The 20,215-nt window shown below is 39.9% G+C and overlaps 1 protein-coding gene across 1 annotated transcript in view; it reads left to right on the top strand.

Annotated features, from left to right (window-relative positions):
- PIBF1 (progesterone immunomodulatory binding factor 1) overlaps window positions 1-20,215 on the top strand; it is a 271,604-nt gene that overhangs the window by 180,679 nt on the left and 70,710 nt on the right. The window contains exon 14 of the mRNA XM_075562981.1: window positions 3,869-3,971. Coding sequence (XP_075419096.1) covers window positions 3,869-3,971 — 103 coding nt within the window. The remainder of the gene's footprint in view (window positions 1-3,868; window positions 3,972-20,215) is intronic.

Raw genomic sequence — 20,215 nt, 5'->3', positions numbered from 1 at the left:
GACTATCCGTGCGTCTACTCATCGGTCGCTGTTACTGCAGCATTGTGTATGCAACAATATATTTACCTCTGTTGCTTGTTAACGCCTGCACTCTTCCTCTGTTTCCGTAATGTTTCTGTCTGCCTCCTTCTTACTGAGCATTACCTTCTCCTTCATCCTAATTCCCACTGCGACTGGTAAATTTGCCCTCCCCCCCCCCACCCCACCCCCGACACTGGAGACCATCAAAGAATGCTCCTTGTAGTTTGAAAATCTTTTCTTGACACTTCACATTCGTAGGCTCAGATAATATTAGTCCTTTGGTGATTGGCTAATTTCGCTCCGCATAATATACCCTGCAACTACATGCAGGTTTTAAGATGTTTAACAGATTCCTCATTATTTATAAAAATTGTGTAGTATTCCCCTGTGCATATGTACCATAGATTGATTTTCCAATCTTCCACTGATGGGAATTTAGGCGGATTCCATCGTTTTCCTACTAATAGTGATCTGATGGCATGGGTGTGCACAGTCTATTCAGGTGTGCCTCCTCTTTCTCGAGGATAAATACCAACGGGAGGACTGCTGGGTCGTGCGCTACTTCTAGTTTCGACTTTGGGGGAAGTGCTGTAGTGCTCTCCGCACCATTCTCCAGGCCCACCCACAGGGTGTGTGGGTCTCCAGTTTCTCCACACCCTCACCAGCATTTGCTGGGAGTGCTGGCATGAAGTGATGTCCCCCTGGGGTTTTGATTTGCATTTCTCTAACGGCTAATAGACCCATAGTAGTGTAATGTGTGATGAGCTGAGCTGCTAACTCCAAGGTCAGCAGTTAGAACCACTTAGCCTCTGCAGAAACCCACAGGGGCAAATCTATTCTATTTTAAAGGCTTAACCATGACCGCAATTGACTCGATGGCAGTGAGTTGAGAATGGCTAATGATCTCGAGTATTTTTCAGATGTTTGTTGGTCACCTGTATGTCCTCTTTGATGAAGTATCTGTTCATCCCTTCAGCCTTAGGTTTTTGGGGGTTTTTTGGTTGTTGTTTTTGTTTTTCATTTTCTTGTTGAAATATTGATGTTTAATATTGATATATGTATGTATACATCTTTGAGATTTGTCCCTTCTCCAAAATATAATAAGCAACCTTTTCCCTAGTGTGTAGGTTCACTTTTAATTTCTTTGGCAAAATCTTTAGATGCGCACGTGTCTAATTTTTAGAAAGTCCCAGCAAGCTAGTTTGTCTTCTGTTTTTTGTGTGTTTTCAGTTATGTTTGATAGTGTATTTATGCCATGTATTAGAGCTCTTAAGTTTGTCCCTGTTTTTTCATTGATGATCTTGATAATCCTAGGTTTTACATATAGGTCTTAGATCCATCTTAAGTTTGTTATAGTATATTGTTTGAGATATAGGTCCTGTTTCAATTCTCCAAATGAATTTTGAGTTTTGCCAGGCTCAGTTGATAAAAAGACTCTCTCTTCCCCCACTTAATGCATTTTTGGAATCTTGTAAGTGGATAGATTTACTTCTGGGTGCTCCGTTCTGTTCCATTGGTCATTGCGCCTGATGTGCTAGTGTCAGGCTGCTTGACTACTTGGCTGTGTAGTAGGTCTTCGTATCAGGAAATTCAAGGCGTCCTACCTTGTTCTTGTTTAGTAGTGCTTTGCTAATTCAGAGTCTTTCCTTTCACTATAAAGTTCACGAGGTTTTCAACAATTCTGTTGGAATTTGGTTTGGGCTTGTGTTATATATCTAGGTCACTTGGAGTAACATTGAGATTTTTCACAATGTTAATTTAAGCCTTCCTATCCATACACGTAATATACAAGTAAGTCAAGATCGTCAATATGCCGCTTTAGAGAATGGACCTTGTACGGAAGACCTAGTGCTGCGGGAGATAGAAAGATGAAGAGATTGTCCCTAAAATAGATGAAGCATGAGAAAAAGAGAATATCAATAAAAGTAACTTAATTTTAAAACACCTGATATATAATGGTGTTTGCCGACATCAACACATTTTAGATATAAAAATAATAAAATTAGCACTAGTATGTGTCATATTTGTGGAGCTTTTGATATTTCAGCATTAGATTTTTAGACCTTGGTGTATTTTTGTTAGGATTAAAAAATATAGCCACAAGCTGTAAATTCCTTTAAAGTTAGTTCCCTTGGGCTGGGGTGGGAGGCAGGAAGGGAGAAGATAGGAAATCACTCCTTTTTGGGGGGTAATTAAAATGTTCCAAAAGGTGATAATTGTATAACTTTATACTAAAAACCATTCATTTATTAAATGGGTAGGCCTATGTAGAACATTATGGTCATTAAATTAGATATTAACAAAGATTGTTTTATACCATGATGTTATTTTTTTTTAAGACTAGCTGTGAAAAATACAAGAATACTGTGTCTTTTCCATCTCTAACTTCAAGTGATTACTAAAGCAAACTTTTATGCCTATTGGCTTCACTTTGAATGTCTCTAAACAAGCTATTCAACTCATTATATGAATTTTCCCCAAAACTTCTTTTTCATCTGAGATAATGAGTTCTTAAAAATACTTGTGTATGTTATTTCTAAGGTTTTATATATAATCCTTTGTGTTATGGTAGGAAATACAAAAACAACCCAGAATTGTGTCTGGCCTATAATTTTATTTTGTTTAAAGATTTCCTCTTGTCATTGTAGAACACATATCCCTTCTATTCATGGATTATATTCGTAGATTAATTCATGTAGAAATAAAAACATTAAAATGTAATGTGCAACTCTTAACTTCTTAGAAATTACAGAAAAAGTATTTGGAGCAACATTTCTTCTAAACGTTATTAAAGCAAGCCCACTCTTCCAGTGGTTTCCATAGCAACCCTATAACATTTCCAAGACGGGAAGTCTCTGCAGAAGTGAACGGCCTCCTATTTCGCCCACTGTGTCTGGTGGGTTTCAGCCCTCGTCGGACAGGGAATCTGTTCTTTGTCAAGGGGTCCTTTGGATATTTATCACACCATTCACTGGATATTTTGATCAAGCATTTAATTCACACACCCCTAATGCAATGGCTGAAACCGCTTCTCTTTGGTGAGGTGTGTGATGTTACCAGGGTGGATGAGTTCTCAGGCCTTCTGCAACCCTCAGGCCAGGTGATCCCTACCCTTGTCTACATTACTAGTAGGGTTGTTGTTTTTTTCTGGTTTGATTTTTGGTTTTAATTATTTTATAACTGATTTTTTCATTTTTCCCCCTTCAATCAATTTTAATATTTAATTGGGCCCTTTCACAGTGCGATTTTAAATACTAAAGACTACATTCACTACAATAAGGTATGGCATACAGCTCATCAAAGGGAGTGATTTCCTTCCATATGGGTCTTTGCCTTTATTGTCGACTTTCACTGGGTTCCATAAGTCTTTTCCATCTCTACTTTCAATAGAAAATCTATTCAATTTTTGTTACATCTATTTGTATTGACTTGTCGGAGTTCGTAAAAACCCTGATACATTTCAAACAGCAAATTTATTACTCTTCATAATATTTCAGCTAATTGTCTAATTTGCTTGTAATTGAGAATTCTTATAAAAGTGGGGGGGCTACAAATGGCTGTCTGTGGTCTTTTGAAGCAACTCTAATGTAACTCTGTTTTCGTACAAGCTAGAACCGTCACTGTGGTGTCATCATGGAGATTTTAATGTTGCTCCTTGGAAAATTCTGAGGGGTATTAGCCTTCCACTATTGATATCTGAAAGTGACACTTGGCTATGTTTTTTCTGTTATTATTTTAACACCATTAGGAAATGGTCAGTCAGTCTGCAAGCACAGAAACACATTTTGAATATGTTAGAGAGCATTTGACGTCTGTGATCACTAATGTGCTCCTGTCCTTGCCCTAGCGTCCACTTGGCAAGAAGAGTGCTCCAGTTAGAAAAACAGAACTCGCTCATCTTAAGAGACCTGGGACATCAAAAGAACCAAGGAGAACAGCTCTCACAGCAGGTGAATGGCTTCAACAAAGGAGGCACATAAAGAATCGCAGTGTTCACTGTAACTCTTTATAGCTCCTTTGTTTTCTGGGCAGTTTAAAAATAAGCTGTTTGCTAGTGTAAAATGATTTCACAATTTATGAACCTAAATTAATGTTAGAGCCCTATAAAACAACTTTTAGTGTATGGCAAAACTAAGATCAAAAGAGAGATTAATTTGCCCAGACTAAATATAAATGCTGGCTAGACAGACACAGCTTTGATTTCTGAGAATATCAACCGGCAAAACAAGTTTGGCGATTTTTAATTGTGTTTTAAGTTTTTTAACTAATACCTATTTTAAAAATAGATTTGTTCTTTGACATCTGTGTTTGATGAAAACTAATTATCTATGAAGCACCTTCTACTTGGTATAAAGTCACTATGAGTCTTCATGGACAATGAGTTTGTTTTGGGGGTTTACTTGGCATACCCTGAGCCTCTCATATTTGTTGGAATGTGATAGCTCCTAACTTAGATGTATTTCTGAAAATCAGGCTTATATTCCTAACTTTCCTTTGCCTTATGTTATTTAAAGAAAATATATGTCACCAAAAATGAAGTACAAATGGCTAACAAACACATGAAAAAAAATGCCCATGATCCCTAGCCAACAGGGAGATGTAAATTAAACCCACGATGAGATACCACTTTACACCTACGATGCTAGCCCAATTCAAAAAAAACAACAAAAGCTGGAGAGAATATGGGAAAAAAATACGGTGATACTTAAAGCAACTGGGAATTGGAATCCCATAAGATCCAGCAATACCACTTTTAGGCAAATACCCTAAAGAAATGAGAGACACAGTAGGAGTAGATGTGCGCTCTCCCATGTTCATAGCAGCACAGTTCGCAATGGCAAGAAACTGGAAGCAGCCCAGATGCCCAGCCGTGGAAGAGTGAGTAAAGAAACCATGGAACCTACACACAGTGGAATACTCTGCATCCCTCACACCAGCCACAAAAGCATGAATCACCACATGACGTGCAAAGACCTGGAGACCATTATGCTTCATGAAGTACGTAAATCACAAAAGGACAGCTATTCTTTTTTAAATAAATCATTTTATTGGGGCTCATACAACTCTTATCACAATCCATACATACATCAATTGAGTAAAGCACCCTTATACATCCGTTGCCCTCATCATTCTCAAAATTCGCCTTCCATTTGGGTTCCTGGAATCAGCTCATTTTCCATTTTTCCCTCCTCCTCCCCCCTCCCCACAACCCCTTCCCTCATGAACCCTTAATAACTTATAAATTATTACTCTATCCTATTTTACACTGCCCGGCATCTCCCCTCACCCACTTTCCTGTTGCCCATTCCCCAGAGAGGAGGTTACATGTAGATCCCCGAGATCGGTTCCCCCTTTCTATACCTCTTCTCTCCCGGTGTTGCCACTCTCACCGCTGGTCCTAAAGGATTCTTCCGTCCTAGATTCCCTGTGTTTCCAGATCCCTACTGCACCGCTGTGCATCCTCTGGTCTAACCGGGTCTGCAAGGTAGAATTGGGATCATGATAATTGGGAGGGGAGGAAGCGTTCAAGAACTAGAGGAAGGTTTTGAGTTTCATTGTTGCTGCACTGAACCCTGAGTGACTCATCTCCTCCCCACTTCCCCTCTGCAAGGGATGTCCAGCTGTCTACAGATGGGCATTGGGTCCCCATCACGCACTCCCCTCATTCACGGTGATGTGATTCTCACCACCACCCCGCTTTTGTTGTTTGAGACCTGGGTCCCTCGACCGTTCATGACAACAAGCTAATGAAGCACTGAAAGCCCTCACCAGGGAATTTGGAAGACAAATACTTGGCCAAGGACTACAGGAGTATGACAAGAAGAGGTCTACGTTTATATCCATTCCAAAGCAAGGTGACCCCGTAGAATGCTCAGGTTATAGAACAATGTCACTGATAAATCGCAGGCCAGGAAGATGTTGCTGCAGCTCCTCCAGCAACCATTGAGGCAGTAGTACATGGACGAAAGGGTCAGGCCACATTCAGTGGAGGATGTGGACCAAGGGACATCATTGCTGATGTCAGATGGCTCTTGGCTCGTAGCAGAGGATGGCAGGAAGATGTTTCTTTGTGCATTGTTGACTGTGCAAAGGCATTCAGCCACATAGATGTTATCAAACTACGGCAGCCGTAAGGAGTGGAAATTGCTGAGAATTCCGCTGTGCTCCTGCAGAGCTGTGCATGGATCACGAGGCAGTTGTTTGAACAGAACAAGGGATGCTGCCTGGGTTAAGTTTGAATTGTAGTGCTGGAGAAGACGGATATTGAAAGTAACTTGGTCTGCTTAAAGGACAAACACTCTTTCTTGGAAGACGTACAGCCAGAGTGCTCCTTAGAGCAAGGAGGGGGAGACTTTGTCTTACAGACTGTGGACATACTATCACGAGAGACCAGTCCCTCGGGAAGTGCATCATGTTTGCAAAAGACGCAGCCCTGAATGCGACAGCTTGACACGGGGGCTGCACCAGTGAGCTCACACTAAAGAACAGCGGTGAGGCTGGTGGGGGACCGCGCAGGGCTTGCTTCTGTTGTGCAGAGGGTCGCTCAGGGTTGGAGTCAGTGGCACCTCGACGACAACAGCGGCAAGTGGGAACCATGTACTCGGCGAGTTGGCACACAGACTTAACCACCACACCACCTTTGGTCACGTGTGCAATTTGACAATCCTTGAAGATAGTTTTGTCAGTAACAGGAAAATACCCTATAGAAAGTAACTTTGTTGAAAAATTATACTTTTTGTTTGTTTGAAACTAGCTGTGTGTCACAAAATAAACCAGTTTCAATTTTACTTTTCCTGTTCTTATAACCACTCACCCCAGTGCTTATTTCTGATGGGTCAGGAATCTGAAGGGTATGCCTTTCTCTCTCTCTCTCTCTCTCTCTCTCTCTCTCTCTCTCTCTCTCTCTCTGTTTTATTCATTTTTTACTTTCCCCCCTTTTATTTGTGGCATATAACACATACAAAGAAAAACATATCAAATACAGTTACACAGTCTATCTTATCCAAGCAGTTATAACTTTGGAATAAGTAACAAACTCCCCCCCCCCAAATTATGTCAGAGTTGAGACATGGTTACCTGCACATTTTAAAATATTATATGTAGTGCTCTGCGCTTGTAAAGTTAGCATGCTCCTCTCTTGTGGATGAACACATCATCATGTAACTGGATTTGAGGAACTGGTTACATTGGTGTTGGAGGGTAAAGATTCTTGAAGACTCTTTTGTGAAGAGGCGTTTGGACCAAACCTTCACAAGTAATAATATGTGACATGATCAAAACCGATATCAGAAATTACATTTAATGTGAATAATTTTAATGAACTGTTTTTACTTTGGCTCTTATATTTTTAGGATCTTCTGATGTGAAATTATATAAAAATCAGGTTTTTTAATCAAATAATTATGAACCATGTATTCATCAATCATGAATGTCTGAATTTGTTACATAAACAAAAACTTTAGTTTCATTGCAGTAACAGCTTTGTGTCTAAATTTGCCACATTCTTTAAACAAAAATTATTTTTTGTGGTTCATTCTGGAAATAAATCAATTACATGGATTTAGAACAGTGTACAAGAATTTGTTCTGTAAGGGTTGCTTGTGTAGGTCCTATTGACGTAGATATGCAAATCTCACACACACGCCACAACTGAAACTGAAACAGTGACTAGATTTATAAATGATTTTTATCTACACATTAAACAAATATATTTAAACGTTTACTTCAATGACCGTGACTTTTTTCTTCATTGAAGAGTTACTGAATCACGTTTCTTTCCCCACCCCCCTAGCCCCACGGCTCATCCTCCATGCACCCCCATCATCATCAGTCACATAAAATGAGTTTCTCAGGGGTCACTATGAGGAAACAAGTACTGCAAACACTTGAACTCGGAAATTCCATTCTCGGATTCTAATCTCCCGTCTTACCAGCTCTCCTGGTCCTTGCATTCTCATTAAATCTTGGCCTCATTATGAGTCCTAGTCTCATAAACTCTTCGAATTTCTCTAATCTGTCAGACTCCTCCTGGTTTCACTTTTCTTCCTCTCCCAGCCTGGAGTCTGATCAGCCATTTGAGTGTTACATTCACTGGCACGCTGGACTGTTCTGTCGCCAAATGCATCCATCAGGCTTTTCTTTTCTTTTTTTTAAAATCACTTTATTGCGGGCTTGTACAGCTCTTATCACAGTACATACATACATACATATGTACATACATACATACATGCATACATTATGTCAAGCACGTTTGTACATTGTTGTCATCATCATTCTCAAAACACCTGCTTTCTACTTGAGTCTTTGGTATCAGCTCTTCATGTTTCCCCTCCTTCCCCAGTCCCCCCTCCCTCATGGACCCTTGATAATTTATAAATTATTATTTTGTCATATCTTCACTGTCCGACAGGAGACTACTTCTGTTAACCAAAATCACCAATCCCATCATCCGATCTCCTACTGTTATCAGACTGAGATTATCTAAACCTGCTAGCTGACTTCATTTTCTTCTAACCCTGAGATGTAAAGAATCACACAAATATCTGCCCCTTTCCCTGTGCTTAGAGCTTAACAATGACTTTCAAATCCTAGTACCAGGATCACCTGGGGGACTCTTATCTAAAATGCTGGTCCCAGGCACTACCCTGACAGGTTTTAGAGCTCCCGTCGTGGAGTGGGCTGGCGTTGGGCTACCAGTCACAGGTCGGGGGTTCAAACTCTCCCGCTGCCGCAGAGAAGAAAGGTGCCGCTTTCTGCCACCATGAAGATTGACGGTCTCGGAAACCTTAGACAGTTCTATTCTGCCCTGGAGGGTCTGTGTAATCGAAAGTGACTCCAGGGCAGTGAGTTTGGAGGGCTTCTGGTTTTTCACCCTTAGCGGTTTGGATTGCATAGATCTTTCATGTGAACTGGAAATCTCCATTTAATGTCTCCTGTAACACAGAATACAAACAATGCAGGCCTACACTCTGAAAGCATAATGCTCTCCATTCCTATCTACTACTGTGACTTCAGCCTTCATTTCATGCTTATTTTCTCAAAGATCTTCACATGCAACGATGATATTTTCCATATTCTCTGAGTCACACTGAGAATCTCTCAACTCATCTCTCTTCTCTGCTCACTTGTTTCATCTCTCTAATCCCCAAAGAGATTACTCAAATGCACCCTACACCAATCCTGCCTCATTCGCATAACAAAGACAACCCATGCGCAAATGGGGTTATCCCCAGGGCCCAGAGGTTAAGATTTGTGAGGGGCCTAACTCCAGCTATTGCACTGAGCACTGTTGGAACACAAGAGGAAGAGCTGGCTTTAACAGGGATGGTGACCCGCTGCCCTGGAGCGCGACGGTGTATAATTAGCACAGCTAAACATGCTGCATGGCTACAGGGAATGGCCTGCAGCAGAGGGAAAGTCACTAGGGCTCTGGGCTTTGCAGGTTCATCTTGGGGAGCTTTATAAGTGTAGATTCTGAGGTCTAACTCTGAGAACGTATGATTCGGTAGGACTGGGTTTGGCCCCAAATTGTCTTTTTAAGTTTTCCCAATTACCTTGATTGTCTTTGGCTTTGTTCTCTTCTGAGTCCATGCTGATTCACAGTGACTTCCGGTGGGGTCAGAGGACAGGCTGCTGTCTTCATATGGTTGTGTGAGCTGACATATCCAAAATCTGCCTTCTGATTGAAAGCTTGTTATCCCCCAAGATTAAGGGAGAAGACAGAGGGTGACAGGGTGAATGTAGGATCAGGAGAGAATGCATGTACCTACATTACTTTATTCCCTGAATTCAGGCCCCTGTGCAACCCAGGAACCTCGTTAAACTGCGCAAGATGGGAGGGGATGCTGCGGGTCTGCATGGCAGCCTAAGTTGACGCCTCCCATTAACCAGCACCCCAATAATTGGCTACATTTGAGAATACAAAGAAGTACCCAAAATATCCACTATTAGATCACAAGTAGAATTTGACATTCTGTGGCATGATCATTAAGATTAGTCAAGGGCTTGTGTCCAGCACAACATATCAATGCTATTAGAAAGGATCTCTTGTAGAAGTTTTATACATAGAAAGTAACTAAACTCAGTTATAATTTTTATTCAACCTAATGGATTTATATCCTTGGCAAAAAGATGTCCATTTCTAGGAGTGGCAATGAAAAGAAACTCCCCAGGAAAATATGTTTTCCTTGTTCAAACGCATGTAATAAAATGATACCTTTGCATACTTTTAAAATTAAAGCTTACGAAAAAATATGAAAGGGCTTCAAAGAATTCATGGCAAAAGTAAAAATTCATAAAATAATTTTTCTTCCATTTTATTGGGAGCTCTAGTTCAATTAGATCAAGCATGATTGTACAATTGTTGCCACCATCATTTTCAAAACATTTTCTTTCTTACATTCTTTGGTATCAGCCCTCCTTTAGCCCTGTCCTCCCCTACTTCCTACGAACCCTTGTTACTATATTAAATAGTGTTATTATTGTTAGTCCTTCCCCACCCTCCAACCTTACACCATCCAATGTATCCATTCACCTGCCAGTGTGATATTTGTTCCCTCCTCTCTATCAATTCCCCTTCCCCTGCCCCTTTCTGTACTCTCAGAGAATGAAGAGTGATTTTTTTCCATGAATTTTTAAAATGTGCTTCATGGGTTAATTTTAGATTATTATTCCAGGAAAAGCTAATTAATATTTATATCAAATATATTGTTATATTTTATCAGATATTGCTTTTTATGAGTCATGTACAGTTTATTGGAACAAAGGAGCTGAGAATGATGATGGCAACAAATGTACAGATGTGCTTGACACAATGGATGGATATATGAATTGTGATAAGAATCACACAAGCCTCCAATAAAAATGATTTAAAAAGAAAGAAACAAAGGAGGAATAGCAATTCTATAAAATGTTGTATGATGTATTTAACCCTGAGTCATTTATTACGTATGTAATTTCTTAGTAATTACTAAGACTTTCCTAAAAGGAAAAGATTACAAACAGGCAAAGTGAGTGATTGTGAAACTTTTTGAGTATTAATTACAGTAGTTAAGGGAAGACTTTAAAAAACCATATTGAAAGGATTAAATTTTGTTAAATTACCATAACCTCAAGAAGAGATCATTAGTGTTACTTTTTACAAAGGAATAAAAATAAATTTGGGGGATTTAGAAGCCTTCAGACACATTTATGAAGAAATATGTCTTTAAAACTACAGTAGTGTAGGAGTTTTTATGATTTAAGGAAGAAAGTTATCAGGTATACATTCAAGATAGCTTTGCAAGTAAGGTTTATAACCCTTAGTTTTATTTACAATATTGAAGCTAAAGATATGTAATTGCTGTCATGAAAGTGAACTAAAATAATTAAGACGAATGATTGCTTTTATAAGATCTTTTGCATACTGTTGAAATAAGATGACACTTTTTTTCCAACATAGCTCACCCTCTACCACTGTTACCTGCAGTTTGTAAATCTTCTTTCTCCTTCTCTGCCACCTTCACCCCCACAGCAACCCGCGCGTGCCTGCGCGCGCACGGATGTTTTGTGCACTTTGAAACACAGAGCGAGTTGTCAGTTCAGTTGATTCAGTTAGGGTCATAGGCAATTGTTGGAGTTAATTGACTAGCGAAACTGGTTATACAGGTCAGTGGGACTTCATTTTAGTTTCGTCCAGCTGCATATTTGAATGTTCAGAAAGTAACTTAACAGAGTAATAAGATTCCAGCGACTTTAATAGATTTTCTACAATTTTACCATCACAAAGTAAAAAGACACTAAAATCCAAACTATAGAAAATATGCATGGTCTTTACTTTTCTTTGTGGCTCAGGTTTCACAATAAGTTCTGTGGCCCAAAGGGGAAGGCGGCTGTTCTTTCACTGTTCATAACCACCACCACCACCCCCCTTATTTTTTTGGAGGAAGGTTTTCCTGGACTGGAACTCTGACAGCAAAGACAGCTCTCTCACAGCTGGCCCCTGGCTTCCCTCTCTTCCCTCATTTGCCTGGCCTGGAATCCATGATCGGAACCACATTCCCACCACTGCCTTTGTTGCTTTCTCCCACCTGCCTTCTACTACCCGCCCCACTGTCCTCTGCTCCTTTGCTTCTTAGACTCATGAAATCGCCAAACCGTATGCCGCAGCAGCAGCAGCAGCAGCTTGGATTCCTGCTTCCTAGTTTCCATTGTTCGCTCAGCGTAGCTTCATAGATTTTTTGTTTTTGAGCCTTCTTTCTCATTTTTCATAGAAGGTATTGCAGATATTTTCTTCACATCAATACCTGCGCAAATGACCTGGCCTTCTGCTTCACAAAGCAGCTTCCAGAGAGCAGGAACACCCATAATTTCCAAAATGACACATCTGCCTGTATACACAGGGGCTTCAAAACGTTTGTGGAAAAATGCAATTGAAAGATAATGGAATTTTCCCATGAACTTTTTGAAGTTATTGTATTGTATTTTTGTACAGTCTTTAGAGATAGAGGCATATCTTCTTTCCAAAGCTTCCCTCTCTTACCAACCTACTCTGTTCCCATGCTCCAAAATGCCTTAAAGAGAAATCAATTAATAGTGAAATAAGAGTAGACTTTCTTTGTATGTTTGTATGTGAGAGAGATAAGAGAGACAACACAATTCGTTATATGAAAATTATATAACATACTTTCTTTTTTTACTTACTTTTTTCCACCTACCGTTGTTCACAACTCCTTATTTTAACCCTGGTTTTTACCTCAAATCACCAAAAGAATGAATCTGATCACACCAAATCATGACTTTGGATTTGGCTGGATTAGGTTGCCAGCAGATCTGTACTGGCTTCCCTAAGGTTGCTAGTTGCTCATCCTCTGTCCAGTCAACTCTGTCAGCGGCCCAAAGCCCTGGGGAAGGTTGCAGCCTACTCGTGGGGCTGCTCTTCTCGCCGGCTGTGTGGCTGTGGTCGGAAATAGATCTGAGTGCCTAAGAATGACCATGTTAGCTCTGAGACCTGGCAAACGGCTCTTAATGTCCGAGGGGGGAAATTTGATGCTTTCAAAGCTTTAAAAAATTTTCCAGAACACTAAAACCTCACTCTCACTTATGAATGTATAGGTGTATAGGGAAATCAACATTTTAAAGTAAGTAGGGATCAACATATAGAGCGTAGAATTCATCTCTCTTGAGCCCTGGTGACATATTGGTGGGTGTTGGGCTGATAACTACAAAGTCACCAGTTTGGAACAGCCAGCCACTCTGTAAGAGACAGTTCCACCCCTATAAAGAGTTACCGTCTCAGAAGCTCACAAGGCCAGTTCTACACCATCCTATTTTCCCTATAGGGTTGCCATGAGCTGGCATCAAATCCATGCCAGTGAGTTTGGCTTGGTTCAATTTCACTCTCACAACAACAAAAGTTAACCAGTGGTGAATTTATGTTAATGATGGAGGAATAACCCCCACCCCCAAAAAAGGGGAGAATAAGACTCTTTATACAATTTGAAGACGGTACCAGGGTTCTTAAGTGGTACAAGTAGAAATTGTTGAATTGGTCTAGGTTTGACTTGGTATATTCTCAACAACAGTATCAAAATCAAATTATACAGAGAAGAAAGAAAAAAGCAAACTGAGAATCGACAGTTCAGATCCGTCAGACTTGGAGTCACGGAGCAAGCCACTGCGCTGAGGAAAAGGCGATGGTGAGAATCACAGCTGCCCAACAGAAGGCCCTGGAGCCATTGCGCGGAGGACGGTTACGCTGTCATGACTGAGTTCCTGGGAGCTCCGTGTGGAGTAACTGGAGAGCGGAACCCTCCAGAGGGCCCTGCCTCAGGGCGGAGACTGGAGAAAAATCACCACGTTTCTGGAAAGCAAAGGGGACAAGCATCCATTTTGAATGACCGTATATACTCATGTGTAAGCCGAGTTTTCCAGCATATTTTTATGCAGTTTTTGTGATAAAATTAGGTGCCTTGGCTAATATTTGGGTCGGCGGTATACCAAGAACATTTTATCCTTCTTCTTTTTAAAAAAAAATCATTTTATTAGGGGCTCGTACAACTCTTATCACAATCCATACATGCATCGATTTTGTCAAGCACATTTGTACATATGTTGCCATCCTCATTCTCAAAACATTTGCTTTCTACTTGAGCCCTTGGTATCAGCTCCTCATTTTCCCCCTCCCTCCCTTCTTCCTCCTCCCCCTGAACCCTTGATAATTTATAAATTATTATTATTTTATCCTTCTTTTTTTAAAAAGAAAAAGAAAAGAAAAAACACCACAAGCCAGTTATCCCTGTGGTAACTTTTCTGACACCTCCTGCTTAAAACCCAAAAGGTCAGAAGGATCATGAGGCCCGGCTTTCACGGTCTGTATTCGTACTGAAAATCAAAATCAAGCATGCTTTTGCCCTTCTGCTCCACAGGAGCATTCTATCCTTCTTAAGAAAAGTGCAAACGCACTGCTCTCCCATCGAGTGTGACTCGTGGAGACTCTAGAGGACAGAGTAGAACTGCCCTGGTGGGTTTCAGAGACTGTCAGCCCGAACAGGACTAGAAAGTCTTCTCTTTCTCCTGTGGAGCATCTGGTAGTTCAGAACCGCTGGCCTGTGCTTAGTAGTCCAAGGGAAATTCCCAGTGTACGGCCCTCTGGCCTCTGACATGTGGGAAGGGAAAGAGAAAACCTTCCTGTGCAGGCAGGAGGGAAGCGAAAGAAAGGAAACTTAGAAGCCCTTGGAGAAATCACAGCCTGGTGGAAGAGACTCACTAAGTACTGAGACCTAATCATAAGATGACAGATGTGTTCTCTTTCTCCACCCCTTACCCCACCACATTAATCAGGCTCCTGAATCACAAGAGGATGTTACAGCTGAAAGCAGAGCCAGGCTCAGAGCCTCGTGAAGAGGGATTGTCTACTACGACTATCCAAAGACTGAAGAGAAGACAAAAACAGGGACACTCAAACTGCTAGCCTGCCACAGCCACTGCAAACAGTAAACACAACTTATCTTCTAGCCAGATAAACATGAAACCTAATATGAAGGGCCTTCAAAAATGCCATGAGAAAATTCAATTTAAAAAAAAATAAGAAAAATCCCAGCCCCCTCATGGCAATTCCTTTCATCCAGCACATCCTGTCTGACTCTCAACAAAAAAGTACAAGGCATGTTAAAAAGGATTAAAAAATTTTTTTTAACTTTGAGAGATAAAGCAAGCATTGGAACAAGACTCAGATGTGGCAGAAACTTTAGAGGCTTTAGAATAACTAAGGTTAACGTGCTGAGAGTGCTGGGGGGCAGGGGGGGGGGGGGGAAACAACATACCAGAACAGATAAGTAATATAAGCTGAGAGATAGAATTAAAGACTCAAAAGAAAATGCAAAATCAACCTGTAAGAGACATGAAGAATCTCTTTGGTTCGGATAGAGTCTTCTCCTAGAGCCAGAGCCCTGAGTTCAGCCTCCTGACTCGTAAACTGAGGAAACGATTTCCTTGGAAAGCCCTCGCATATCCCTCCCTCCAGGAACATGGAGAAGATTTCTGATGAGCTCATCAGTAGACCAGCCACCCCAAAGGAAAGAGTTAGTGAACTGGAAGACAGATCAGTAGAAGCTTCCCAAACTGAAAAGCAAAGAGAGAAAAAAGGATGGAAACAGGGAAACAAAAAACCCAAAGGACATAATATACAAGAACGACAAAACTATTGCAAATAAATGACATTCATAATGGGAATACACAAAGAAGAAACTTTTCAAGTAATAACGGCTGAGGAATTGCCTAAATTCATAATAAGCACCAGAGACCTCAGGGAATACCAAGTAGGATAAATACCAAAATACCAAAAAATATATACATAGACCTACACCATACTCAGAGGAATGAGGAAAAGCATTATCCCAAACTTCTCTTCACAAGACATGCAAACAGGGAGAAAAGAGTGAAGCATTTAAAGCATAGGTTCCTGAATTTATTTGGCCTACAACCCCCTTTTTAGGAAAAAAAATGACTCATTGCTCCCCCACCCTACTACTGGCAATTAAAAATGTTCATACTATAACCCATAATCCAGGATAAAGTATAGTTAACTGATTTTGTAGCCCCTCTGGTTCATTTCAGCAGCCCCCCGGGACAATTATACCCACGTTGGGAAAGGCTGAATTAAGTGTTGAAAGGGGAAAAGTCACCAGCCTAGAATTCTGCATCTAGCAAAATTAGCCGTCAGAGGTGAATAATTTAAAAAATAATAAATAAATAAAAATACTCAAAATTGAGTTAATTTATTGACATTAAACCTGCCCCGAGAGCCCTAGTGATACAGTGGTTAATTGTGTGGCTACTGGTCAAACGGAATCGCTATTCCTAGGGTGAAAGATGTGGCAGTCTGGTCTCTAGAGATTGCAGCCTTGGGAATCCTGTGGGCCAGTCTGTTCCCTGAAGGCTTCCTGGGAGTCACGACAACTTGATGGCAAAGGCTTGGTTAGTCTGACCTACCTTTCAAGAAATGATAAAAGACCTTCAGAGACAAGGAAAATAGTGTAGTCCAAAAATTCAGATCTCATAAGAAAAGGAAGAACATTTTAGAAAATTAATGAAGGTAAAATAAAAATTGTTCTTATTCTAACAGATAGCAACAATCTATTCAATGTTTATCTTATAAAAAACCTTCCAACAAGTCATTTCCAACTCCCAGTGGACCTATAGAGGGATTCCGAGGCTGTGCATTTTTACATGATCAGACAGCCTCATCGTTTCCCCACAGAGAAGCTGGAGGGCGTGAACCGCTGAGTTGGTAGTTAGCCGCCCTATGCTTACTTGACGATGCTACTGACCAGTAATATTAGAAATGGCTATTTTAAGTTTGTATCATTCGGTTTGGTTTTTGCTCGTTTATAGTAGAGTGTGTCTCATACGCATTGTGTCAATGGAGGTCACCCTCTTGAAGCTGTATTACATGCTTTTCCATTTTGCGTACAGGGAAAATAAATACAATAAGCAAGTACAAAAAGGAGTTTGGGGAGAGTCGGGGTACAGTGGTGGGGGGTGTAAAAGGGAGACGATGTCAAGGAGCGCATGTAGAAAAATAATGTTTGGAAATTGATTGTGGTAGCAATTGTGCAATTCTACTTGACGCGATTGAAATAGGAAATGATGTTATATGTGTTAAAACCCAACTAATTAAAAAAAAAAGAAATGGGAGGGAAGAAACCCAACTAATTAAAAACAAAGAAATGGGAGGGAAGAATTGATGATATTCTGTTACAAAATAGACATGTTGTCCAAAGAGCAGTATAATGTTATTTCAAGATACTCTTAGGCATATATATTGCAAACTTTAGAAGACCTACTGAAAAAAATGTATTTTTAAAACTAAGTATAAATGATATACCGAAAGTAGAGAAAATGGAATCCTATAAAATTTTCAATTAAAATTGGAAAAGACAAAAAGTAAGATAGAAATGTCATTCTGTATACATAAAATTCAAAATTGCAGGAAAGTGGAATAAACACAGAACAAAGGGGATAAGTAGAGAGCAGTTACAAATATAAACCAAAGAAACCAAGCCCATTTCCATCAAGTCAATTCCGATTCATACCGGCCCTACGTGGGGTTTTCCGAGGCTCTAAGTCCTTATTGAAGCAGACATCCTGGTGCAGCTGGTGGGTTGAGCCACCAGCAAGCTTATGTTTAGAACTCCAAGAAACAAATTAAAAATAGTAAATATCAAACCGACTATATTAATCTCTAAATATGAATGGTCTACATAGCCAAAGAAGTTTAAAATTTATTACACTGACTTAAAGCATTAAGCAGTTAAAGTGATTTATTTTTTCATAAAATCTCCTCCATGGTCCATTGCCTATTACTTGCCTTACTCTTGCCAGGTAAGATCACTTCTGTGTGAACATCCTTTACGTGCAGGAGAAGTGTTGCACTCTTCTCAAAGTGTGAATCAACTTCCGTCTGGTCCTTTTCACTGTTAACGTGATGGACACCTCCGAGAGGTTCTGGCGTGTCAGTTGTTTGTCAGGTGCTTCCTCAGGGAGCCCCTCCTCCTGTTCCACATTCATATCGATAAGTTCTCACAGTCAGCTGCCTACTTTCTGGGCAAATCCCATCACCACCATTGTCCCTTTTGGATTCTGTGCTGTAGTTCATTGTTGTTGGCCAATTGCTCCTTTTAATTACCCGTTTTTAGAAAATGTCGCCTGGGTTTGTCAGGTTGCCAAGGAAGTAACACAACCAACTATTTGACTGCGTGTCTGTGAAGTAAATAACAGATGTGCAGTAATTAATCCTCAACAGCCCTGGAAAGAAATGCGACTCGTCACTGATCATCATGTGTCTCCCCGACGGAGCTGCAGAGCTGGTGCTGAAGTCCGTTTGCTGTGCGGTTGCACTGTAGTCTGGTAACTGACATTACATCACACTGTGGGGATTGGTATTATTCACTTAAACTCTTTCAGGGAAATTCTTGCTAGAATTGTGCAAAATAAGGACAAGTACTGATGAGCTATGATTTTGGCAAAAGATGTTCTGAGGTCCCTAATAAAATGTAAAAAAAGAAAAGAGGAGAAAAAATGATTAGGGCATAGACTGTACAGATGTGCTTTATACAATTGATGTATGTATATGTATGAACTGTGATAAGAATTGTATGAGCCCCTAATAAATTGTTAAAATTTTTAAAAAAAAGATGTTCTGAGATACTTACACTATTATACTTTTTGATCTTATACATTGACTTCCTTTCTTAACAGAAAATTCTGAATACAAATTTCAACAATTCAACTTCAGTAATATTTTGATATTTTTGCATGTCAAATGATTGTAAAATTATTCGTATTTAATTGAATTTTTCCTTAATTATTTTACTAAAATGAGTGAAAAACAAAAACCTTTCAGTGCTAAAATAAATAAGTTTGGGTCATTATTTTGTAGAGGTACATAGAACTCATAAATGTATAATTTACTTAAGTATATATTATTTCAATTCCCAGAAAAACAGCAAATCAGTAGTGTCAGTTACATTTGTTAGCAATTTTGGAGAAAAGAGAAAAAATAATAATATATTTTAAAGAGTAGAAATTTATTGTCAAAGCGTATCCAAAAGTCATTGAAATATTGGAAACTTTATGATACTGTTGTTCTCTGGAGAGAATACCGACCGACTCCTGAGCCTCCAAACCCTCGCCTTTGTTGTGGATAGCCAGCAGTGTTGCTACAGTTGTCTCGTTTTGCATATTCAGCTTTATTAGCTGTTGTTCCAGAGCGCATGATACACTAGTGGTTCGTTTCGTCCTCTAATGACATATATTTTATATGTACTTAAAAAAAACAACAAAGAAAAATCTCACTGTCAATCAAGTCAACACCAACCGACTCTTGATGAGCAAACCTATAGAACAAGGTCAAATTGCTTTATGAAAATGTAAATCGGGGGGGGAGGGGAGACTCCGGATAGGGCAAGATATGACAAAATAACGATGTATAAATTACCAAGGGCATATGAGGGAGGGGGGAGAGGGGAGGGAGGGGGGGAAAAAAAGAGGACCTGATGCAAAGGGCTTAAGTGGAGAGCAAATGCTTTGAGAATGATTGGGGCAGGGAATGTATGGATGTGCTTTATACAATTGATGTATGTATATATATGGATTGTGATAAGAGTTGTATGAGTCCCTAATAAAATGTAAAAAAAGAAAAGAGGAGAAAAAAATGATTAGGGCAAAGAATGTACAGATGTGCTTTATACAATTGATGTATGTATATGTATGGACTGTGATAAGAGTTGTATGAGCCCCTAATAAATTGTTAAAAAAAAAAAAAGAAAATGTAAATCGGGGGGGGGGGACAGGCTAAAGAAAATGTAAATCATGGCAGGATAACTCCCTCTTTCTCCCAAGGAGCAGCTGGTGGTTTTGAACTACAGACCTTGCAGTTAGCAGCCCAATGCGTAACCACCCCACCATATCTGTTTCAGGGAAGAAATAAATAAAAATACTAAGGTTGAGTGGGTATATTCAAATCAGTGATGGGAGAGGCAAGTTGATAAATTTTTTCTTAATGTTTTAACTACAAGTCAAGCTTAAAAAAATGATTTTCACTTTTCACTAGTGAATTCTTTTTAAAAGAATTTACTTTTATAGGGGCCCTGGAGTGGCTATACTCCAGGGTCCTCCCCTGCCTCAACTGCCAAAGAAAGAGAGAAAGCAGTGT

Source organism: Tenrec ecaudatus, chromosome 11 (genome assembly GCF_050624435.1).
Source record: "Tenrec ecaudatus isolate mTenEca1 chromosome 11, mTenEca1.hap1, whole genome shotgun sequence".
Taxonomy (NCBI): domain Eukaryota; kingdom Metazoa; phylum Chordata; class Mammalia; order Afrosoricida; family Tenrecidae; genus Tenrec; species Tenrec ecaudatus.
This window is presented reverse-complemented; position numbering and strand designations above follow the sequence as displayed.